Source organism: Hypomesus nipponensis, chromosome 14 (assembly GCF_054491055.1).
Source record: "Hypomesus nipponensis isolate SF chromosome 14, ASM5449105v1, whole genome shotgun sequence".
Taxonomy (NCBI): Eukaryota; Metazoa; Chordata; class Actinopteri; order Osmeriformes; family Osmeridae; genus Hypomesus; species Hypomesus nipponensis.
This window is the reverse complement of record NC_140374.1, coordinates 10,369,178-10,394,431: the sequence shown is the minus strand read 5'-3', so window position 1 is coordinate 10,394,431 and position 25,254 is coordinate 10,369,178. Positions and strand designations below refer to the sequence as shown.

The 25,254-nt window shown below is 41.1% G+C and overlaps 3 protein-coding genes across 5 annotated transcripts; 1 reads left to right on the top strand and 2 right to left on the bottom strand.

The window, feature by feature from the left end:
- Nucleotides 1-2,508: 2,508 nt before the first annotated feature.
- Nucleotides 2,509-4,189, top strand: nrg4 (neuregulin 4). Its single transcript, XM_084672578.1, has 5 exons — nucleotides 2,509-2,576; nucleotides 2,772-2,823; nucleotides 2,995-3,088; nucleotides 3,282-3,434; nucleotides 3,582-4,189. The coding sequence occupies exons 2-5, from the start codon at nucleotides 2,814-2,816 to the stop codon at nucleotides 3,649-3,651; spliced, it is 327 nt and encodes a 108-aa protein (XP_084528704.1). The 5' UTR covers nucleotides 2,509-2,576; nucleotides 2,772-2,813; the 3' UTR covers nucleotides 3,652-4,189.
- Nucleotides 4,190-5,756: 1,567 nt separating this feature from the next.
- On the bottom strand, nucleotides 5,757-10,259 carry lactb (lactamase, beta). 2 transcript variants are annotated; one of them, XM_084672574.1, is made up of 6 exons: nucleotides 9,624-10,259; nucleotides 9,446-9,512; nucleotides 9,094-9,284; nucleotides 8,670-8,967; nucleotides 8,416-8,581; nucleotides 5,757-6,423 (listed from the first exon to the last, which is right to left on the bottom strand). In XM_084672574.1, exons 1-6 carry the CDS (start codon nucleotides 9,999-10,001, stop codon nucleotides 5,895-5,897), a joined length of 1,629 nt encoding a protein of 542 aa, XP_084528700.1. In that variant the 5' UTR covers nucleotides 10,002-10,259; the 3' UTR covers nucleotides 5,757-5,894. The 2 variants fall into 2 exon arrangements, with proteins under 2 accessions (XP_084528700.1, XP_084528701.1); XM_084672575.1 differs by having other exon boundaries at nucleotides 9,636-10,259.
- A 2,481-nt stretch (nucleotides 10,260-12,740) lies between these two features.
- Nucleotides 12,741-21,275, bottom strand: tpm1 (tropomyosin 1 (alpha)). 2 transcript variants are annotated; one of them, XM_084672576.1, is made up of 10 exons: nucleotides 21,054-21,275; nucleotides 20,250-20,375; nucleotides 17,018-17,151; nucleotides 16,350-16,467; nucleotides 16,003-16,073; nucleotides 15,141-15,216; nucleotides 14,809-14,871; nucleotides 14,632-14,701; nucleotides 14,111-14,189; nucleotides 12,741-12,953 (listed from the first exon to the last, which is right to left on the bottom strand). In XM_084672576.1, exons 1-10 carry the CDS (start codon nucleotides 21,165-21,167, stop codon nucleotides 12,950-12,952), a joined length of 855 nt encoding a protein of 284 aa, XP_084528702.1. In that variant the 5' UTR covers nucleotides 21,168-21,275; the 3' UTR covers nucleotides 12,741-12,949. The 2 variants fall into 2 exon arrangements, with proteins under 2 accessions (XP_084528702.1, XP_084528703.1); XM_084672577.1 differs by lacking the exon at nucleotides 12,741-12,953 and having other exon boundaries at nucleotides 14,107-14,189.
- Between the last annotated feature and the right edge of the window lie 3,979 nt (nucleotides 21,276-25,254).

Here is a 25,254-nt window from a genome sequence, read left to right as displayed (position 1 = left end):
TCATTCACAAAGCAACGTGTGGAGAGAACGAAGGCAGTGTGTTACAAGACAAAGAGAAAACCTTCAGACATTGATTGTGATGGTACAAGTGGTGACATACCAGAGTAAGATAGTACCACACGCCAGATTCATTTCCAAGATAAATCAATTGAGGACTTTCAAGGGCTTTGCTGTGATATTGCATACTTGTTATCACCCCCCCTCCCCCAAATGAATTATAACTTACTTACACCTACTTACACAAATATGTATCCATAACCTTAATTGCAATGAAGTGCAATTCTGTCAGCAATGAATCTGTCTTAAATCAGTCAAGTTGAAGACAATGTTACAGAAAAGTAAAGATATCCTGACACAATAACAGACCTGGTGGGTCTTATGGGATATACAGTCCCACAGAGTATGTATGATAATAAATGTATGATCAACTACAACGTCGTACATGCACAGCATGGGCCAAGTCCCCTTTAATTTCCAGCTGCAGTATTGTACTTTATTTAAATGCTAATTTCAACATTTATCACGGCGATCTTTTCATTTATTGCAAGCTACATCCTCTTTCATATCCTCGTTTACTAACCTATCTGCGTTCCTCCTTTTCTTTTAATAGCCTAGAGCCAGAGATTTAGGCTACAAACAGGATTCATCCTCAGAGACATGTACTTAATAGGATACAGCACAACTATTTTCAACATGAACGTGGCCTTTGTAGCTCTCACTTCTTTAATCTGCTCATAAAAATATATTGTCGTTGTCATAATCAGGTGTAATGAGATACTATTCTATGATTCTCTGTTATAAATTAAGCTTCGCTTTTCAAGCAAACGCAATAGCGCTGCTACGTAATGGAATAAAATAGTCCTTTGAGCATCAAGACAACGGTTTTAAAGAATGAGAGAATGAAGGAGGATGGGGAAGTCAAAAGTATGGAGGCGAAAAGTGTGAAATTGAGTTATCATTATGCTGCTCTCTGACAATCAAACCTACCTTTATCGCTCTACATTGTAGAAAGTATGGTCGTGACTCCTACGCCCTCGTAATGATGAAGGCAATTTCTCCCTCGCCGATGATCAATGTGAGGGATGATCGGTTCTAGCTGTGTGGTGTAGGCTGCGATTCTCTCCAGATTCGCATTGGCCAAGCACCCGTATTGCTGCTTTAAATCCAGGGCACAACAAAATAGCCCAGTTTCTACGGCCAGCACCATCATTCATCAAGATGCTGTCAAGTGTTTACGACCAGCCTAGATAACAACATTTTCGAAACGGCAGGACGGCATAATGCACAACTCGTGCCTGATCACGGTGCTTCCCCCTCGATCACGCTTGGCGATCCATGTGTCCAATACAGGCGTCACGAAAAAGAGCTGTCCAGGTGCTGAAACTATAGCATCCTATTACCTACAGATGTGCTGTCTGAACTCGACAATGAAATGAGGTGTGAACCACGGTGAATCTAAATTCGTTGGCTTCTGTGTCAAGTCCGTAAGTATCCACAAACGTCTTCTTTATGCCACCCCAGAAGCGTCGACGTAAAAACATTTGCGCTTCACTTCAGCTCTTCTACTTAGTTTGCCTCGCGATAACATAACGTCTATACTGATATTAAAGTTGAAACTGGTCGTGAACTGGTCGTTCATTTTTTTTTCTACATTTGAAATGTAGTATAGCCACCACACCACGTATCTCCAAATGACATATTTTAAAAATGAAATCTCCTCACTCTAGGGGCCTGTTAATAACCAAATAACATTGCATTCGCAAAATAGTTTTTTTTATCCCTACATTTATTACCATTGGAAGATAATTTAACCACATAGCAACCTGGGTTATGTCACAGTGGAAAAACCGTGGAACTGGTTAACGGTTCTAAGTAAGCTATTATGTTTTTACCAGGCAATTTTTGTTCAGAGGAAGTTACATGTCACATCATTACGAGGGCTGCAAAGTTCCCACGATTCCATTCATACCTGAAACGCTGACTCCAAAGCCTTCATAGCATACCATTGATTCCTTGCTGTCTCACCAAGCCCAAAGTTTGTATACACAGTCAGACTGAAGTCACACAAACAGGCGATATTTATGCCACGCCTGCCGATGAGCTGAGTGATGCAATTTAAATAACTAGTTTAATGCAGTCTTCTTTCTTGGCTGAATCCAAATATAGTCGGACAGTTTAGTGACAACACAAGACTGTTATCCTGAAAGGTCAACTTTGTCATATTGTAAATCATGTATACATCATTTCCAAGTTATAAAGAGTTGTTGTTAACCTCCTGCATAGTAGTAATACCCTGTCTTTTGAAACTTACTGAAAATGACCCTATTTATGGACTTCACACATTCTATAAAATACAAGTCATTGTCAAAATCAATAGAAAGAATCCTGACATTTAACATGCCATTTACAATGTGGACAAACAGCCATCACAACATTTTTGAGCTCCAAAACACGCCTACATGTTCATGCTTTGGATGTTCAACAAAAAGCAATTGTCAGAAAGTACCTAAGGCACTCATACTGACTCACCTTTGGAACCTGCACCAAACTACAAGGAGCTAGGATTCCATAACCTGGTAAATAAAAATAACAAACCTTGTTTGTGTTTATGGCTGGATGATAAGTTCTCGAGTATTTCAGTACCAAAAAATTGTAAGTTGTCTACGTACATTGTCATGTCTTTTTTGTATTTATTGCAGAAGCCTAATAATATGTTGGTTTGTAGATAATTGGGATGAACTGTAACAGGTGAAAATGTGATTTCTCATCAGGTGGTGATCTAATAAAACATTGGCATTCTGTAAGACGGTCCAATGATGGCAGGTAAATAAACTACATTTGCCGATTGTTAATGAGTAAGTGTGTTACTGAGTTGGTATGAAACATGACATTATGAAAATGAACACTAAAACCATTGTTTACTTTTGTTTTTTTCCACAAAGACTGATTACTGATAAATTGCTGTGATAACTACCACCACTGTGCACTCTGTAGATCACGGAGACCCCTGTAATGAGTTCGAAGCCTCCTATTGCATGAATGGGGGAACATGTTACAAACTCCCCTCTATGGACACACTCTCGTGTGTGTAAGTTACTCTTCTGTATACCACATCAATATTTTCTCACACCTCACAGAAGTGTCATGAACAAATGTCAGGCTATGCTTGTCTGTTGGCTCTTGGGACTTACACATGCAACTTCCCCTTGGTCTGGAACACCAAGGATATACAACCTACCTCTTCTATCTCATACTGAAAGGTTGAGCACTGTGTTTCTCAGCTGCAGTGGAGGCTACAAAGGCAGTCGGTGTGAACAGTTCCAGCTGCTTATCACATCAGGTAATGCAGGAGAGAAAGGGTTGATTGCTGCGGTGGTGATCGTTGCCCTCCTCCTTCTAGTCATCTTGGCAGTTGTGATCTACTATGCATGCAAGTAAGTTGTCCATGATTATTCATGAATGTATTATTATGTAGAATATTATCTTTACATTCAATTAGACTCTATATTTTTATTTTACAAACACTGGGCCTGATATATGTAAATATATATATATATGTATATTGTGTGTTTCTCCATGAGGGTGCTGAGGACCAAACCCCAGCAGCAGCCAAACACTGAACAGTACTGGAGAGTGAAACCCAGAGTATGATATTGCTGCTGTCATGCCAGGATGTTTAGAAACATTCTACATGAGACAGTCCAATGACTCATGGATACTGGCGTGAACAGTTATGTTTGGATGCTGCTGACGGTGTGGTCATAGAAGGCTGAGAGGACCGAGGAGGCTCTTACTTTGGCACTAGCCCATTAACTGGTCACTTGATTTACCCTACTATACTGCTACATATTGAACTGGAATCCAACATGATTAAATTGTGCTTTGGATCTGTTAGTCTTGTGTCAAATGGAATTTTGCCACTGATATAGAACACTTTGATTAGATAGTGGAGAAGATGAGAAAGTGGAACATAATGACACCCAGTGAAATAGTGCAATATTTCTTTCTTTTTATTTAGATTTGCAGATAGTCACATTTCAGTAAAGGTTTTTTGTCTAAGATAATGCAATTCTGCATGTAAGGGAATTATTCAGGATTGTGTAAAATAAAAAATTATGTTCTTTCTACTATTCAATGAATGTAGAGCCACTAAAATATGTACATAGAATGCTGTATTACACAATAAATTATAAAGAAGTAATTACACGTCTTTCATCCAACACCATGATTTGATCATTGCACAATACAGTTATTGTAACTACTGTATAACTACAGTAGATATAAGTATCTTTTCTGTTAAAGGTCCCATGACAACATTTCACTTTAGGAGGTTATTTAACATTAATGAGTTCCCCTAGCCTGCCTTTGGTAGCCTGGTCCTAACCAGACCCTCGTACATTTCATTTGTACAGAGGGTCTGGGATCTCTCCATTGACAAACGTTAACTTCCTTGAAGGTGGGTCCTCTGTTGAACTATTGGATCCGCCCAGAGCCACTCTGATTTGCCATAACCAATCGCAAGCGCTCGCCTTAGACAACTCCTTCACCACTACTGTAACGGAGCTAGCTGCTGTAGCTGGAAAATCAAAATTTTCTCGAACCCCGTGGGGAGGAGGGCCACAACATCATGGCCACCAACAAAACTCAGCAAGGAATGTTCTTGCTCCGGCTTTAACCTATGGATATTCGGCAGCGTTGCCACAACCGCAGAATAGTTTCGCTTGCATCTTTCTCCGCCGCCATTACTGAACTACTCAAACTAGTGCACAACATTAACGTCATCGTTCTCTGCCACTCCCTCTGTTCGCTGATTGGACCTACAAAAAAATTGTTTCTGGAATTTGACTTCAGAGCCGAGCTCCCAGACCCAGTACAGAAGCAAAATCCAAATTGAGCGGAAGTACGTAGGACGGCAGAGCCAGGCTCTGCCTTTGGTCCCTCAGTGGGTAGAAATGTTGATATGTGTAAACCAAGCCCTTGGTATTCTTCTCCGCCTTTGAGAAAACAAAAGCTCAAACGCTCAAATGTTCCTCTTATGTCGTCATAAGAGGAAAGGTTACCTCCCCTTTCTCTGCTTTGCCCGCCCAGAGAATTTAGAGAATTTAGAAAATGAGCTACGACCATGCTAGAGCGATATTGTTTTTTCCTGGAGAGACATCATGGCTTGCAAACGACAATAACAACGCTCCAAAAAACGACAGTACATAGACTTCTGCTCACTATTAGCATAGTATTTTAAATCTCAACCATTAGATGGTGCTACAGTCTCACTGGTCATATGTATTGAACATACGGGTATACGCATGATTAAATCAAACGTTTCTTTACTCTGCCCTTGAAGAGTTTGTAAAGTGTTAATACTTCCTAATGAGGACAAATACACCGTTGAAGAAATATTAAAATAATACTAAATAAATTAACATGAAAAATAAGTAGTCTCTTTTTGAGAAAACCTAGTACACTGACTCCATCTAGTGGCATTAAATTACATTTAGTCATTTAGCAGATGCTCTTATCCAGAGCGACTTACAGTAAGTACAGGGACATTCCCCCAAGCAAGTAGGGTGAAGTGCCTTGCCCAAGGACACAATGTCATTTTTGGTACGGCCGGGAATCAAACTGGCGACCTTCAGATTACTAGCCCGATTCCCTAACCGCTCAGCCACCTGACTCCCTTATGCATTATGGCTGGTGTGATTTAAATAATAGATGATAGAGCTGATTTAATTCCATCAATCGCTCATCAGACACAACCATGTAGACCATTGGGTTTTATTACACCATAACATAGGCAGACAAATATAAAAGCTGTATCAAAACACAACGAAACATGTCTGATAAAAGACTTGCTGAAAACTTGGCAGTGGATGTAAGAATCTGTATAGTCAACATTCTCATACACCTCTGGCTTTGTCAAACTCATGGGCAATCTTCAGTGCTGTGCTGTTGAGTCCCACTGACTGCATGTTAGTTATGATTGTCACCACGACACCCTGAGGGAGAGCAGCTCTCTGCCCTTCAGCTATCTCACTCATGGGCTCACTGGGCAGGATGAGCAGCACACTGCTAGCCCCTACAGCACCTCCTGTATGTGACACGTAATGCCTACGTCTCCTGCAAAGACCATACTTCTGCAGCTTCTCTACCACCAGCCAGCCATGAGCATACAGCCCATCTTTATCCCAGCTCGCCTCGGTTTTTTCCACAGGAGCCCACAGGGCCGTGGCTGTCTGGGGTTTCAGGATGCCAGGCAGGAGGCCTGACGTGTCCTTTAGCTGGGCCAACTGGAAGCTGTAGAGCAGTGCATTTCCAAATATGAGCAGGTCACCCACAGTTGAGAGGAAGCCCCCTCCGGCCCACTTGTAGGAGTTGTCTACGTACGGGCAGTTCACAATACGCCCTTTCTTACTGAAATGATAAAACCTGCAATGACAACACTTTTATTATTTATTTTCCCATGACAACACTGAAATAAATGACACTTTGCTACAATGTAAAGTAGTGAATGTACAGCTTGTATAACAGTGTAAATTTGCTGTCCCCTTAAAATAACTCACATGCATTAATGTCTAAACCGCTGTCAACAAAAGTGAGTACACCCCTAAATGAAAATGTCCAAATTGGGCCAAAGTGTCAATATTTTGTGTGGCCACCATTATTTTCTAGCACTGCCTTAATCTTCTTGGGCATGGAGTTCACCAGAGCTTCACAGGAGTGGAGTGGACTTGGCAAAGAACTGTCTGAGGATCTGAAAAAAAGAATTGTTGCTCTACAACTTGCTTTACGATGGCCCAGGCTATCAGAAGATTGCCAAGACCCTGAAACTGAGCTGCAGCACGGTGTCCAACACCATACAGCAGTTTAACAGGACAGGTTCCACTCAGAACAGGCCTCGTCATGGTCGACCAAAGAAGTTGAGTGCACATGCTCAGCGTCATATCCAGAGGTTGTCTTTAGGAAATAGACGCATGAGTGTGAAGGGGTGGGGGGTGATGAAGAAAGTGTTTTGTCCGTCTCTTCATAAACGGAGTGACTAAGTTCAGTTGAGTTCTGGATTTTAATAAGTATTATCAATCTGCAGATTGGGAGAGAAAACCAGACCTCAGACAATAAATGACAAAACAACACCAGGCTTAGGTATCAATCATGTCTCTCTCCGCTCTGAAGGCCGTAGGACCATTTTTTATAGGGCACAAGAATGTAAACATAGATAGTGACAGTCAGGCAGTAATGACGTTACAACAGTCTCAGAGAGAGAGATTCACAGCTCCCAACACATGACCACTCAGACTAGAGAGTTCATAGTTGGAGCTCTCCTTGTACTCATGACAAGGAACATTTAGCCAGTACTTGTCCTGATCCCGAACATCTATTAACCCTGAACAGACACAATCTACTCTTATTAATAGCAAGCTTACGTGAGAACATACTAACTAGTATCCAATGACTAGTTCTAATGATTAGTGAATAATGTAAGCACACAGGAAATCGCAATTTCTTCCACAGGGGTCACCCTGTCAGTGCTCAGACCATACGCCGCACACTGCATCAAATTGGTCTGCGGGGCTGTTGTCCCAGAAGGAAGCCTTTTCTAAAGATGATGCACAAGAAAGCCCGCAAACAGTTTGCTGAAGACAAGCAGACTAAGGACATGGATTACTGGAACCATGTCCTGTGGTCTGATGAGACCAAGGTCAACTTATTTGGTTCAGATGGTGTCAAGCGTGTGTGGCGAAAACCAGGTGAGGAGTCAAGCATGGTGGTGGGATTGTCATGGTCTGGGGCTGCATGAGTGCTGCCGGCACCAGGGAGCTACAGTTCATTGAGGGAACCAAGAATGCCAACATGTACTGTGACATATTGAAGCAGAGCATGATGCCCTCCCTTCAGAGACTGGGCCGCAGGGCAGTATTCCAACATGATAACGACCCCAAACACACCTCCAAGATGTCCACGGCCATGCTAAAGAAGCTGAGGGTAAAGGTGATGGACTGGCCAAGCATGTCTCCAGACCTAAACCCTATTGAGCATCTGTGGGGCATCCTCAAATGGAAGGTGGAGGAACGCAAGGTCCATCCACCAGCTCTGTGATGTCGTCATGGAGGAGTGGAATAGGACTCCAGTGGCAACCTGTGAAGCTCTGGTGAACTCCATGCCCAAGAGGATAAAGGCAGTGCTAGAAAATAATGGTGACGCACAAAATATTGACACTTTGGGCCCAATTAAGTTATTTTGAGGGGACAGCAAATTTACACTATTATACAAGCTGTACATTCACTACTTTACATTGTAGCAAAGTGTCATTTTCTCAGTGTTGTCACAGGGAAATATATTATAAAATATTTACAAAAATGTGAGGGGTGTACTCACTTTTGTGAGATACTGTAGCTCTAGAGAAAAAATGTGTCTGATTACCTTGAGCGATTATAGATGATGGGATCGTTTTCATCTGGTACTGTGTTGAGCATGCCCAATTCCCTGAACATCTTCATCATGTGATCCAGGAAGCGCTGGCCTGCAGCCCGCTCCACCACAGCACTGAGGAGGGTGAAGGCGTGGGTCGAGTACAGAAACGTAGTGCCTGAAAGCAACAACAGCATAACTTTTATAGCCATTGGTTGTCCATTACATGGAGATAAGACTGCAGTTGTTCTTGGGGCATACCTTACCAGGTTTGAAAACGAGAGGATCATACTTGAACAAATCCAAAGCATGAATAACACTGTCAAAGCCATCTTTCAGGTAGTACTCCTCCTGTTCAAACTCCTTCTTCTTCTGGTTCTGCTTGGTACAGCTGGCCTCTGTCTTAGTGTCCTCTGTGTTGTCTTTTGTGCTTTTCTCTTCTTTGTCTGGTTGCTTTAGAGGTCGTCTTGCCTTCTCCCTGTCCTCTCTCACTTTCTTGATGTCCTTCTCATAGTGCCGTATGCCACTCAGGTGAGACAGAATCATCCTTGGAGTTATAGTGACCTGGAAAACGAGGAAAATAATGATGCAGAGATCGAACAACAACCATAAACTAGGACCAGCAAAAAACTTTTAAAGAAGCTTTCCTTGTGAAAGGCATACAGACATTTAAGTTCCTTTAAAACTTACATCTTCCCCCTCAAACTGTTTTTGGGGGAACTCAGGGACGTACTTCTGGACTGGAGCATCCAGGTCAAGCTTTCCCTCTTCGCACAGACGAGCTGCTGCAGCTGTTGTGAGGGGCTTACTGATGCTAGCAATCCGAAGCACTGTCTCTGGACTGCATGGCACTCGGTTCTCCAAGTCAGCATAACCAAGCCCTGTAACATACGAGGCATGTTAGGTACTTAATCTATAGCCGTATTATCTATAGCCTTAGAAAGAGTTAAGTGCTATGGCTTAACCCTATATGCTTTAAGTATGTCCAGAATGAACGCAGATAAACCATGACCCCCCCCCCCCCCCTCGACACCTACTTTACCTTCACACCAGACCTGTGTGCCATCGACAGACACACCAACAACTAGTCCTGGTGCCCCAACTTCATCCTGTCAGGCATAGAGAAAATAAAATGTGTAATATTGAACTTTAAAAGTTATCAACTGGACTCAACGGCGATCATTTTGTGACAAAGACGCAGCAAAACATGCTCTAAATACCTGCTGGCCTACCTTTATCCGACGAGCAAGGTCCCGGCTTACTTGAATCGCCGCAAGGTATCTCCCAGACTTCCTCCCCTGGTCATTATTAATTATATACTCACACGAGCTTTCATTGAAGTCAATATGACATTTCAAACCCAACGCTAAGATTATCCCTGTACCGATTCCAAAGATCCAAAACCTGGATTTGTAAATGGTGACAGATTGACGTCCAAAAAACAGTCTTCGCTGCCGTACAAAGCTTTGCTTTGACAGCCTTGTTTTGCATCGAGCTTGCTGTGTCCACAAAGATGAATAACTGCGTAGAATCGGCGGAACACGAGATTTACAGTTGGTACAAACACGTTTTAGTGGCAAGTAAAGTAGCCACGACATTGCAACAAATGTTGCGTTTCTCACTACTAACCTGTAAAATTGAGTAAACGTTTACGTGTTTTCAACAAAAGATCGTATCCGTTTCCTGCCTCTTGCTTGTCAGACAAAGTTAATCAATTACCGATATTTCTAGATGCTTTTCCTTTTAAGAGTCAGTAGGCTACAGCTACCTGATTGAAATAAACAACTCGTCATTCGAGTTCAGACGCTACATATTTACAACCATTGGGATTTTGTTTTTTAACGCGTTCTCTCCCCTTTCTTCGCTCCCTTATAATGTAATGACTATGTATAGGCTGTTGTTATTGGTTACTGTATGCTACTGACATCTGACAGCCTCAACCTCAAAACCTCCTCTTGTGACAGAGCTATAACCTCCTGCTGGCACTAGATTAAAGAGGGCAGAATTTTTCTGAGTTTGTTTACATTTTATTTTGTGCAGATTGGCGTCAGAGCACAGCCAAAACGTTCGTAGTCAACTCTACAGTTCCTAATGAATTTTGATCATGGGTATCACATTACATAGCTTTAACAACTTCTTTCTTGTGTCTGGGATATGATGCATTCAGTATACAAATATGGTGACACAAAATTGCTAGCAGTATGCAATGTGGATTATTCAAATAGGACAAAACACTTAAACTGGATACAGTGATCCATCTCGCGACTCATTCCCTCCCCCACCTCTGCAAATCTAAAACTTTGACTGAGCCAGAAGGAACAGAGTAAATGTAATAAAGCCGAGTATCAATTTGTTATGGTAAAACACACTGAACTATAACTTTCTGCTACACTAGCCTACCTACTGGACAAGAGTCGCCATTGCCTTTAACCTAAAAAGCTTGAAAACGTTGAACGAGCTAAAACTATGTAGCCTATTCAATAGACAGTGCAAAACAATTGCACTTTTTCAAGTTTAGACGTATAATTGCATGAAACAAAAATAGGCCACCACTTATACAATCTCAAACTGTGCGATTTTATTTAAAATCCGTATTTAATTGACATTTTATTTCAGATATGATATACACTTACATCTACATTTAATAAAAATAATAAAAACAAGGCACAACCAAATATGACGGAAATCATACTTAAGACAAGATGAAAAAATTTCGAACTATGGTTTTACAAAAAAAAAAAAAAAAAAAAAAAATGAATGCATTAGCAAGATAATGTTGGCATACAATTTGTAATGAGTTTCAGGCTCAAAAGAAAAATAAATATACTTGGGCATGTAGACAGACCCCTTTTTAGTCAGGGTATCATACTGGCACCAAACAAGACAAATGAAAAGGTAAACAAAATGAGTTTTGGACTCTACAATAAGTAATCAAAAATGAATTTCCTCCTTCCTACTTGAAACTATTTGACAACACAGAAGCACCAGTCAATAGATGGAAAACCTGACGTCTTTCACAATCACAATTAAATTTGTGATGCGAGATTGAAATAAGTGCAAAATTTTTCCACTTTGTCTTAGTTGGAAATGCATGGTGTGTTTAATCAGGATGGAATGGGTATGCACCAGATGAATTATCTTCAATCCACCAGACACAGGTCAAAACAACCTATTTAACAAATGGCACAATTTCCCCTGATCACTTGTCACATTTATTTTACTATAATTGACTACAAAATGCTGATATCATTGCAGGTATACATCAGCAAAATAACAAAAGTGTTTCTCATTTAGGGCTTTGTTAAGGAAATGTTGTACCTTTCCTTCAGTCTTGCTCCCATGTTGAGTTTCACTGAAAGCAGTATGATCAATAGAAAGAAGCATCTGGATGTTTGGTCTCCACCATTGGCATGGAATGGAAGAAGGTTCATGGCAAGCGAGGTGCAAGTACAAAAAGCCAAAACTGAAGAGGAAACTAAACTTTCACATATTATTCAGTTCCATGAGAGTCTGGTCCAACATCTGGTGCATATCAAGGTTCTCTTCTTTAGCATGTGAGAGTTTCTCTGTTAGTTAGAAAGCACCAACAACAAAAAAACAGGATTAGTCAGTCATCAGAACAATGCATGCACAACAACAACAACCCCTAATCATTTATTTATACCTAACCAACTATAAATGTGTTAAAAAGTTTAGATTTTGAAGAAACAGTGCAGTAGTTCTGCATTCTGTTAGTGCTCATACATGTAGTACACAAATGACATGTTCCGCATCATGTACGGATTCACATTTGTTGTATGGTATGCAGTAATAATCCATACTTCATTCTCACGATTGAATGACTTATGGTGTTATTATGTGATACATTTGGGAACTTGACCATCACTTGAACACTGGTACAAAGAGAGCAAATAATGTTGAAAATCTACATTTATTTCAGAAATGAACATGAAGTCCTTCACATCATCATCTTTAGCATATATGGAGTAATAACTACTTTCGGTCGAAAATATAACACTCTTCTGCCCCTCTTTACACCCTTTTCTACAACTACCCTCTCCAACAATGACAAAAAACCTTCTGCTTACTCTATCTGTTGAATTACTCACACAACACATTTCTATGCTGGCCATATAACCATTAGAAACTACAGTTGTAAGTGCACTTCAACATTAGTCCAGACTAGACTTGAAAGTGTGTCAATTTGATTTTCTGAAAACATTTATCTATATGACTAATTAAAATAGTTCTGAAGTTGTGCATGGTTTTGGACTAAGTTTTGAACCTAGTGAAATGAAAAACAAAGAAAAGACAGAATAAAGGAAATACATCTTACATAGAAGGAAGGAAGTTTATTTTTACACAACGCAGAAAGATTCAAAGGTTCTGTACAAGAGATGGGATATGCAACGTTGACATGAAGGGGAAAACACAGGGAGTAAAGGAAAGCAAGGACAGAGAGGGGAGGGAAACAAAGAAAAGGCTGGAGAGTGCAGACAGATGCCGCTCAGCCGGCAGGAGGCTTCTTTGATGACGTGTAAACAATTTATCTGTGTAGAAGAGAAGAGGTACAGTGAACCAGAGGACTACTGGGAGGTTTGTCGACAGCTGCAGGTGCAACATCACACCAGTGCTCTGAAGCCACAGCACACTGGACAAGCTTCAGTAAACCACAATGCTCTACTGTAATGCACTGTCCAGTAGAGACAGGAGAAATTGAGAGCAACTATCTCAAAACACACAAGAAAATCTGGACCAAACCTCTGATCACATGAAGACCTTGAGGAGTCATGAGGAGCAGCACTTGACCCAACAGCTTCGATCTAAGTGGTGCTGCTCATACATCTCTGAAACTTAAGTTGGACTTAAGCATGCCCAATGGGGCATGGGACAAAATCCAAGAAGAAGTCAACTCTCCAGATCAACGAGATTTAAAGTTCAACTTCAACTGGGATTTTGACTGAGCACAAAGGGACTTCAAGAAGCACACATGGGCCTTTCTTCTGCGGAGAAGTAGACTTTGTTAGTAGTAAACAAGTGAGCATGAGCTACACTTGATAGAAGGTACAAAGAAGAAACACTGAAGAACAAATTGGCACTCAAATTCTTGAAAATCATTGAAATGCTCCACACAATGTACTGCATTTCAACAGACACCTTGCAATCTTAGTTTAACTGTTGCCAAAATATTAATATTAATATTTTGCAATTAATATATATATTTATTATTTTTTTCATTTTGTAATCACAATAACTCACAGAAATTTACCTATTACTTTTTGCTCGCAGTAAAAAGTAATACAAAAGGTTATGAAAAGTAAATTTTCAATGTAAAAATAGGAGGTCCTCTTTCTCCATGCTGTTTTCTGCTCATAAAAAACAAGACTACAGGTTCATGCTGTATGGACAAACTCCTTCTGCAGAAAAAAAGTCCTTCCAACCACATGAACAAGTGTGAGAGAGGAAACCACTATGAATAGGGGCAAGGACTACTACATACAGTAGGTCTCCTTTAAAGACTATCCTCAGTGAGTATATAAATTAGCTGCGAGTGAACGGTATGGTCTTTATGAATAGAAGGGATCATAGGGACACAGTAGGCAGAGAACAACATTGGAGACAGGGGGGTGTGATGGCTGGAACGTGGGGAGGAGGGAAGATGCAGGAGGGGAACAGGCAAACTCAGAGGTAGGAGGTGACAAATTACATGGAGGTCATGTCGTTGAGGGCGTGGTCCAGCTCCTCGCTGATGGCCTTGTACTTCAGTTTCTGGGCATACAACTCATCTATTGGGGCCAAGACCAGGTGCACAGGATGGGGTGGGGAGCGGGGGATGGGGTTGGGGTGGAGGGGTGAATGTGAAGGGGTGGAAGGGTGGAGCATCCAAGTCCCCAGCATGGCAGGACAGAGATGTGTAGAGAAAGAGGAAGAGACACACACAGGTGGAAAACAGAAAGGGAGGAAACGTTACACCAGAAAGTGGCAAGGCTAGAAATGCACTTAGACAGATTCCTCAGTATCAAGGAAATAAGTCATAGTGACAGAAATTAGAGGAAGAATACATTTGAGAAAAGGGAATCAAGGGCACTTTAATCCTTCTGGTTGATGGATTTCTAAAATAACTTTCGATCTGGCAATGAATGAGACCGACTGACACCTAACCGTAATCTTCATTTGAAAAAACAGACAAAAGGTTTATTGGAGAAATTAACATCAAGAAAATCATACCTTCCAAATCATCAATGGTCTTCTCAAGCTTGGCTACAGATCTCTCAGCGAACTCAGCACGGGTCTCAGCCTATGGTAGAGAGAACATTGTAACAGGAAGTCATCAATTCACACATCCTGACATGGCACCTACTGGCCTCTGGCCAGGGTCCTCAAACGAGGCGTTGTGACACTTGCCTCCTTCAGCTTGTCTGTCAGGACCTTGATCTCCTCCTCGTACTTGTCCTCCTTCTGGGAGTACTGTGGACCAAAAGCAGAGACAGGGTTTAAGAGTATACCCACACATGGGTCTGCTGGCTCTCCTCTGACAGACTGCTAGGACTGTTGTGAAACTGTGGCAACATAGCATCATTTCATACACATTTATTCTGTCCAGCGTCCATTCATGCAATCATAACTTTCTTCTAATAGGCTGGAATGGTTGTCCGTGCTCCCTCCGTTACTGATACCCATGACAGCTATGGTGCTGTAGGTCTGGACAGCATGCTCTGGCCTGGACGGTCACCTACCTTCTCAGCCTGGGCCTCCAGTGACTTCAGGTTGTTGGTCACAGTTTTCAACTCTTCCTCAAGCTCAGAGCATTTGCTGGCGTTTTAGAAGGGGGGATGGGGAGGAGTGCAGAGGGTAGGACAATGAGGTCGGACAAAAGGGTAAAAAATGAAGGATAGAGGGACCAAGAAGAAACGGACATGGTACATGAGGGGTAGACAGCAAGAGAAGGGAGAAGAAACAAAACAAATAAGAACTACAGGATTTTAAAGGAGAGGGAGCCCAAAGTGCCCCAACAGAGCAGGAATGTGACAAGTAAAAAGGTGATGTCTACAAAGACTTCATTTGAAAATTAATGCCAGTAAGCATTCATTTGCATGTTTTAAATATACTTTTTGGTTGGAGATGTCATTCATGCAACATTCCTGCCACGTTAGAGATGCAAGTGTCTAGGATAGCCCAAGCGTGAGAGCAAAAAAAAACAAGTAAAAAAGGTAGACAAGTAGAGCAAGCAAGAAAGAGAAGCTTCATTCACCGACATGAATGAACATCTCGAAAGGCATGTCGGAGGTTAAACCTAAGAGTATGTCAGCCTGTAGTACCTTTGCTTCGGAGGCGGTTAGTGATTTAAAGCACTGTTCCAAAACTCTTAGCTCGTCCTCCGCTCTTCGTATCCGTCTGTTAGTGGGCATGGTGAATGACAGGCCATTCAAAACACAAGACATGCAAACTGACTGTATGTACATGCAGTAAGAAGAGTAAACAAAACTGTCAAGCTTTGCCTTCAGGCCTTAATGTGAGTAGAGTTGAGCATGTTTAGTATACAATACAGTCCATGCGGGTTATTAAGTTGTGTTTTGGTGTGGCAGGGAACAGACTTACCCTTCTGAGAGCTCAGCACGCTCCTCTGTACGCTCCAGGTCACTCTCAATGATGACCAGCTTACGGGCAACCTTTTAGGTACAGCAGACAACAGGTGTTAGTACCACACACACACACACACACTTTCATGTGTGCACACATACAGTACATATGCAAACACCAGCTTTATGGAATGGGGTAGGTCAAACAGAATAACAAGAACATGTTTGCACATCCATTTTACAGCATAGACTGAGTCACTGTGTGTGTGTGCTGGTAGGGACTACCATGTTTGGCTATGCTGGTTGTGGGGGGGCTTCACTGTAGAGATAAGTGTCTGGCCACCTGCCAACAACTGTGAGACTTGCCTCCTCGTATTTGCGGTCGGCCTCCTCAGCGATGTGCTTGGCCTCCTTCAGCTGGATCTCCTGCAGCTCCATCTTCTCCTCGTCCTTCATGGCCCTGTTCTCAATAACCTTCATGCCTCTGTGTGTGTGCGCGTGTGTGGGGGGGAACAAACAGTCAGAAGACATCAGGAGTCCCAAACTAAGATCGCAATACAGGTTACCAGTCAAAGAGATAACAGCCTAGGTGAGCTTCCATCAGCCTAGGACAAATGGCTTTGATGTGGCATTGAGGAGTGAGACTGCAGTAGCAGTGACAGCCTATGCCTTTATTATTAATATTTTACGTCGATCCTTGAGATGTACATTATTTGAGCTGCTGTGACATGATAAATAAAGTTCATCTACACAGTGTCTGTTCTAACCAAAACTACTGTGCTACCCGAGATCTGGGCCCAGCCATACAGAAGGCTGTTGATACACCAAACAAAGAACTGAAAACAAGCACATGGCCTGTTTATTTAAAGATCTCCTTGTCTGTGTAGACACAGCTCGTGTCAGGTCAGAAATTGTCGGTAATGCCCCGAGTTTGGAAGCGCCCCCCCCCGATGGCTCTTCACTGAGAAACACAATAACATGAACGCAAAGTGATCGGAAGTCCTGATGCCTGATCTGAAGCCACAAGTGCCCACCTCTCGCTCTCATCAGCAGCCTTCTCAGCCTCCTCCAGCTTGGTCAGAGCAGTAGCCAGACGCTCCTGTGCACGATCCAACTCCTCCTCAACCAGCTGGATGCGTCTGTTAAGGGAAGCGACATCGCTCTCAGCCTAGGGACAGCAGAACACAGGAACCAAGTCAGAGGAGCTGGAAGGAAACACTTAGACGGAGATACGTACATATTGTACACATATGCGTTTCATGAAGCATTAGACATTACAAACAGATATGCTGTAATGTAGACACAAAATACATCGTTAAGAACGCCAGTAATTTGTCTCTGTGCCGTGTTTCGTTAAGGCGAGTAGGTGCCATGTTTAAAAGAATATATTTGCTAGTACTGTAGTAACAATTGTTGGGAGGTAAAGCATGGTATCCCTAGAGGATCCTTCTGTCTGAGAGCACACCCTCCCTTCCTCACAAACACACTCATGGTGTGAAATGGCAATGCCCCAGGCTAACAAGATTAACAAGTGGCAAAATACCTGGCCTTGTCACTAGGCCCCTGAGAGAAAATTTACAAGGAGCTGGCTGTAATGAACGGCCTGACAATTACATGGTCAAAGGCCACACACACAAACAGGGTGATTAGGAAATGAAATAAATCTTTATATATTTAAGATTTAAAACAAGGCAGTTTTAAATCTATTTACTGTTGATATTAAAGGGTATAGTATTTCACAAGGTTTATAATTATTCTTAACAGTAACCTTGCTTCCCTGGTAACCCACTGTTTACACTTTTGGTACATGAACACCTTCAAGTATGAGCAGGTCAAAGTGCATTCGACTTCAATGACGATAGAGGAACTAAGCTAGCAAGTCACATGGAGATGCATTTATCGGTTGATTGGTGGTCCACCCATAATCCTATGTTTGCAAAAACCCTACCTACTCTAATACGGGTTTAAATTGACTGCATCAACGATTGTTCATAAACAAATGGTGAAGCCTATTTATACACGACGAGGTATTTCCTGTGTCTATGGCTGCTGCCTTGTATCACCAACTTAAATAACTAGGCTGGTCTTCAACCGTTTTTAATATGCAAAACGCTTTTCCATCTCAAGGCAAACTACTTGTACCAGATAAATGATAGAAGTACAAACTTCAAGCACTTGTTGCGCTGCATAGCTTGTGGCAACGCATGTTTCAATTTGACAGCTCTGAACCTAAAAATACTTTAGGCCTACAGTTGCTCGTAACTGAAGTTTAGTATACAGCAGCATGTTCTGAGTTAATTATGAGGATAACATTAAACCAGCATCAGTGTCAAATGAATGGCGAGAAAGACGGCTCAGCTCTCTCGTCTGAAACTAGGCTACTGTGGTCTAGCCTACTACTAAACAATCAAATACGCTGAAAGCTCATTATCTCTGTTGAGCATTCACATTAAGCTGGCTAGAAAACAGCCCAGCGGGGTGTCAATTTCCTGTTACCGCAATGTCAGTGTTGAGTCTACCACTTGAAGCTCCACTAATTTAACCTAGGTATGCACGTGTCTCACAAGATAAAATGTAACTCATAAATAACGAATTCGTCTACCTACATTATGGGTGAACACAATCTATTTTTTAAATGCTTACTGATTCTCGGGTTTTCCTCTCCAAGCCCAACTCTCTCTGGAGTCTCTCAGCTCTTTCTTCAGCACTGTCTGCCTGTCCTTGCAAAGATTTAATTTTTCGTTTGACTGCCTCCAGCGATGAAACACCCGCCATTGTACCGCCTAACGAAGACCTCGGTTTTATACTTTAGTTGGAATGGTCATGGGCGCAACTATACCCTGGAATGTGTAGAAAGACTATGTGCGGTGTGCTGGTTCTCTGAGGACGCACCACCAGAAAACAACTTGCAATGCAAGCACCGGAAGAAGCAATGCTTTTATAGGCAAGCCCTGTTGCATGTAAACGAAATAGCTTCAAAAGAGCGCGACTTTAAGTTTATTTACGGTTTTGTGTTTCTTTTGTAAATATAAAAACGTGCTCTATAAAAAAAAACATGCTGCGTTATTTGTAGGGCACGCCTAGTTATTAAGATGAGCGAGCGCTCCTTGGTCTTCTTCTGCAGATGGACAGCATACTCTACTGGTCACAATAAGCAGTACACAGGACAGAAAACCTTTTTAGAAAATACAAAGAGAATCGAGCGAGTCGGTTATTTCTAGGTCGATAAGAAATGTATTCAACTAAATATCGTCAGATTAAAAGTTGTTTTGACCAAGTCATTTTCTGAACGGTTATTTAGATTTTACTTGCAAAAGACACATTTAAAACTATTTCAACATTGGTTGAACATGAAAATGATCTTTATCTTTGTAAAGGGACTATATAGGCTATATAAAACGAACAAAAGATCTAAAGTGATTGAACAATGAGACTCTTTCGCTTTTCTAGACTGGCCTTAGACTCCTTTGTATAGGCTAAATTGTATTCAGTAGGCTATTGTTGGCTTCAAGTCAAAACAAAAATCTAAATAGCCTACATATGTAACTTCACCATGTCTACAAAGTTCAGTAGTTAGTCTCTTTAGATTAATGAAAGTAACAGTTTGGAGTGAATATGTAGGAGCCTGACTTTAGGGTTATATTCAGAAATCGAATTCTGTTGATAAAAGTGGAAAACACAGACAGTTTGAAAAACGGATTCATCCTATTGCAAAAAAATAGGACACAGCCCAAGATCTGAGCTCAAACTTGACCATATAAAGAAGTATGCTATATTTATCCAAAGGTATACAGTGACACTTCGCTCTCACGCTGCACATTTAGCAAGCTCGGTTTCCACTCATAAATGTCCCCTCACAAGGACTTGTGAATCTTTAATTCTTACTAGCGAACGGCCAAATAAGGGCCCAATAGCCGACATAGCTTAGGCTATAGGCTACTTGCGTTCTTTACGTTGATTAATTGTGCACTTTTGTGATCACTTTGATCTTTTTATTGAATCAACAGACAGTTTGATACCACAATACCATACTAATACCTATACAATGTGATTTCAAAGAATGATTGCTCTTTATTAGCTATGTAGGCCCACTGTGTGTGTTCCACCTTGATTACGTCATTTTAAAATGAAAGAGAACAGATAAGTCAACTAAGGTTTAACCGTCATTATATATTCACATTAACATCTGTGGAAGTATATTGGAAAAGTGAAGCATAAAAGCGGTGTAGTGCAGGAATAGTGACTTTGTATGCCCTTTTTACTTACGTCGGCGGCTTTCTTCTCAGCCAGTTCAAGTTTCTCCTGGGCATCTTTAAGAGCCTCAGAGTACTTGTCCAATTCATCCTCAGTTCCCTTCAGCTTCTTCTGCAGAGCTACCAAATCATCCTCGAGCTGAGGTGTTTTTTGTGGATAGTTTCACAGAGGTGTGTAGCGGGAAACAGAAGGCGTGAACGCGCACAAGGCGCAAGAGCGCAGACAGAGACAGACAGGGAAAGAGAGAGAGAGGGAAAAGTTAGGAAATGTCATGCAATTCACAAAAATACCTTAGTGGCCACCTCTTCAGCGCTCAGCAGCTTTTCCTCAGCAGTTTGGAACTCTTCAGCCACTTTATCTCTTTCGTCTTCGGTAATACGCAATTTCTTTTCCAACTCTCTTATGTCATCCTCTAACTAAACATGCATATAAATTAAGAATTACGTTTATCAACACATCCAAACAGTTAATAAACGGACCTAGGATATATAAGCATTTTTTACATATTAGTATTTTATAAGGATATTCATGAATATGATTTTCAAATTATTTCACATTATAACTAAAGCACAGCCTAAAATATTCACACAATTGTACGTCACCAATTAGTCTATCCAACCAGAAGAGATGAAGATTTAAAGAATATCCCCAAACTCAAATTTCATTCACTTAAACGTCCTTATTCGAAATTATCCGCATGGGTAATAGATCCATTTTGAGGAGGTGATCCATTTACTCGCTCTTAAAGCGCCAAAGAGAGCCATTGATATTTGCCTTTCTTATGGATCATAGTGATTTTCCATATAAATTGCCGACCTGTTTGCTCCTGTCCTCTGCTGCCTTCTTGTCTCCCTCAGCCTGCTCAGCTCTGTCCAAGGCATTCTCCTTGTCGAGCTTGAGCATCTGCATCTTCTTCTTGATGGCATCCATGGCTGCTTATTGTTTGTTTGGCTGCACCAAAAGTCCCAAATGAAACCTAGAGGAGAGGCTAAGAGCGTCTGTGCCGAACTGAACGCTAAGCTGGAGTGCAAGCTCTTCCTGACTGTGCCCTGTCAAATATGTACTTTCACGGGGGGCGACTGAATTCCTTTGGACATCCAATACTTTTTTGGAGAGGGCCTTCCGCATGCCCAATCTTTTTTTATGGATCTGCTCTGCGATTCGCTGCTCTCAGACATTTGACCATTGATATGACTATATATGGGATCTAAGGGGCAAGAGAGCAGCTCCCTTAAGATGGCTTCCTATTTGCAAGTATTAAAGGAGCTGGATTGACTCTTTCCCGAGAAGATGGAGAAGGAAGGAGAGGGAAATGCAAGCAACAGTACCTGATGGAATTCCTCCTACAGCAGCTTATAGCCCTAATACTGTTAAGTATACTATTTGCAATGCAACTTGTTTTCAAACAATATGTTATTAGTGGGCCTCAACATTTGCCCTGTCTTTTATTATACTCTTACCCTTGTGTTGATCTCCTTTACAATTGCACTAATATGAGCTGGCTTAATATTTAAGGTAGGTCACATAAAATACATGTTTTATGTACCATCAATCATTTAAAATATTTCTCTCATCAAGGGTATGCTTGCCTATACAACAGGACCTGTGTATCTACAAAGACGGTCTGCATTGGCTTTCACCAGCTTCTGTCTCGTAGTATGTATGTAGAGTCAGTGCTCCAGGGAGGTGTTGAATCAGGCCAGGTCAAGTATACAGTCTAAGAAGTGGTATTCTTGTTGAGATTTTGAAGTCAGCCAGCCCCCCGAGGCATTGTTAACAATCTCAGTAGTGTGAGATAGGGAAATGTATCCCTGAGAATGTATCCAGTGGCCTCCTGCAAACTCTTTAAGTATCAGCTGGCTGTGAGTGGTCAGCTTCCATGGGACACCCAAGTGTGATGGTATTTCAGCAGTCCACCCTCATCTACAGTAGATCGTAACGGAGCAACTGTTACACCTGAAGTGAGAGAACTGAACCACTGAACAAACGTTGCAAGGCAACTGCAGAGATACTTTCCACCTTAACTTACTAAGATGTTTTGCATCATGTAAAACCTACATAAGATATGTTTCTTATTTAAATGTTTAAAATCTTATGAAACATGTACTTCAGTTAGAGCCTTGAGTCTCAAGACAACCCCATATCCTCTCAAAGATTCTTAAGAGGGTATATTTAGGATAGCCTCCTTCAAGCACCTGCCTTGGTCTGTAAAGTTGAACCAAAGACACCATGCCAAGTGTCTGGAGCCAGCTCTGATGAGACAAACCCCTAAAATTAACCATGTCTTCTACACTGTTCAATTGGTTCTAGTTTTGGAACAAAAGTGTCAGCCGTGACACATACTCTATGTAATTAAAATACTTTGACACATTCATTATGTTGGTAAATGTTTTGCAGAGCTTATTCATGATACCACGTTGTTTTCTTGGTTATTGTATTAGAGTATGATGAGACCACTAATTATGTTGTAGATCCCATCTTTAAAATTAAGCTCCTTGACTCCTGCCATTCCAGTCATTCAGGAGAAAGGATATAGTCTCAAAGTCAATTCCAGACAGTAGGGTTAGAAAAATGTAATGTGTCATCCCCTCTGAGTGGCAGGACATTTTGTGATGGTACTATTACACAGATAAAACTATTTCAGAGTAATATTTCTAATCTTGGAGGACACATATTGAAGGCCGGTATACGTAAATGCTCTTCACTTTACCATTGCGTAAATGTGGTTTGTTCTCAACACCAGGTCAGGGATTTAAGGCGGGTACCTTAGTGATACAGCTCTTCTGCACTTTTGCAAATGTTTTCACTGTCTGTACAGCTCGGTAAGATAATAAATGTAAATATTGAAATCAGAATTTATTCGCTGTTGTGTTCTCTTTCTGTTAGTTTTTCCTTGCTGCTCTGAAACTGAACTGGTACAACCATGAACACTGATAACATTTATTTGTAAATAACATTGCACATTGAATCCATCCAATCTGAGTAGATGTAATTAGATTTTTAAATCAGAATCAGACGGGATTTTATTCACCATGAGTGCTTGCACAAACAAGGAATTTACTTTGGCAGGGAGGTCCATACATTAAACATATAGGAATATTGAAACTTAAATATGTGAACTATACAAAAAGAGCAAAGTCTAGCTAATACTAAGGGGGGGTCTAGATAATACTAAGGGGGAAAAAAATAGAATATGAGTAGTAGCCATAATTTACAATCTAACCTAAAAAATACAGAGTGCAGAGTGCAGTAAACCTGCATATATTAATAATTTGGCAGTGAAGTCTGCATGCTACCGTACAAACTGTACTCAAATTGAAACATGTTTTTTGTTTGTTGCCACATCTTTAAAGATCAGCTGATAATATGCATCAAACTGGGATTTGACTGTATTAAAAAACTGAGAAATAGAAAATGTATTCAGTACATTATTACTGATAGTAAAGTTCAGATGGTCTGTAAAGCATGTTTGTAACATGATCTGATCCTCAGCACCCCTAATTGTCTCTACAGTATTTTCACTGGGAAGCAGTCACAGGAGGTTTGCGGTCGCATGCTGGATTTGCAGTGGTATTCTGGGAATGAAAATAGCTCTATTATGATGTTTTCTTTTCACATATTGAGATAGTATAAACAGCCAAAGGGCCAATGAATGTGGCTTTGATGCAGGTATAGTCACAAAGTATTTCCTTTGTCTAGACATCACAGCACTGTGTCCTGCAACGATAGTAAATCTTGCATCAATAAGCTACATTACAGATGTAAATAAATGACCTACTATTAATTTGCTGATTAAGCGACACATATTAAAGATGGCTAATAAATAGTTATTTTGGTTAACTTATTCTGAAGTTCTATATGCTCTATGGAGCCTCAAGAACTACACATTTGCCTTTCCTTGTAACTCAACTTCTAAAACATTCTAAAGAGGTATAATTATGTGTTTTCTCAAAATAACCCAGGATGAAAATATACGTCTGTATGCCTAAGCTCCTCAAAACTCGAGCTTCAGAGAAATTTGATTGTAACTTAAGGAGTTTTGGGAACGCTGAAATGGATACTATTCCTAAACCCTAACAAACATAATTGAATGCTGCATTTATAGCATTAACTACAAATCTCTTGCATATCATTTACTGTCACGTTATGGCATTGCACTTTCTGTTCCTTGGCTGATGCGTTGGACTTTATATGAGTCCAGTAAAAAAACATAATGCTTTGCATAGATGGATATCACCACAGATAAGCCAGGATCACTATCCTAATGCTACCTGATCAGTCACGTGGATTTCATTTGTCTGGCTGTAGGTCATCAACGAATTAGACTTTTTATCAAACAAGCATTCCTCTTCAGGGATGGATTTATACTACTTTGTTGGGTTATGATCACAATTCAAGAAGATGATGAGATCCAGATCTCATCTCATGGAAAACATCAGGAAATAATTGCATGGAGAACAATGAAACACTGATGTTAAAAGTTAGAATTCCTTTATATAGATTAATAATATTTTGCAGTAACTTTTATTACAGAACAGCCTTTTTCAGATGTCCCACATGAGGATAGTATTCTGATTTCCATCAGTAGGCTGATCTGATACAGTAACCAGGCCCCCTGTGTGAATGGAATGTCCGGTTCCCTTCTGCGGCTGCAAAGGGAGAAACCCCGCTCATCTAGGCCGATGTGTGTCAGAACTTGTTTATCTAAGGGAACCCTTGGGACAGAAGCTAAAGGATTCAATCATGACCTAAAATTCTGTTGTGTTGCACACAACATCTTGTGCAGCAGTCTGTAGAGAGAGCCAGGAACTGTAGACCAGGCTGGACTGTGCCCTGGTGAAAAGCTCCCTCAATCAGTGTATGTCTCAGAGGAGCACTTTGTTGGAAGCCTCCTTGTCAAATATCATCTGAGGATTTCTGCAGACTTGTCCAGATATATATAGAGCTCTGTGGATCCCTGGAGCCGCACCCTAAGAATTAGACCGCTCCATGCTAGGGCATAATCACTTAGCACAGC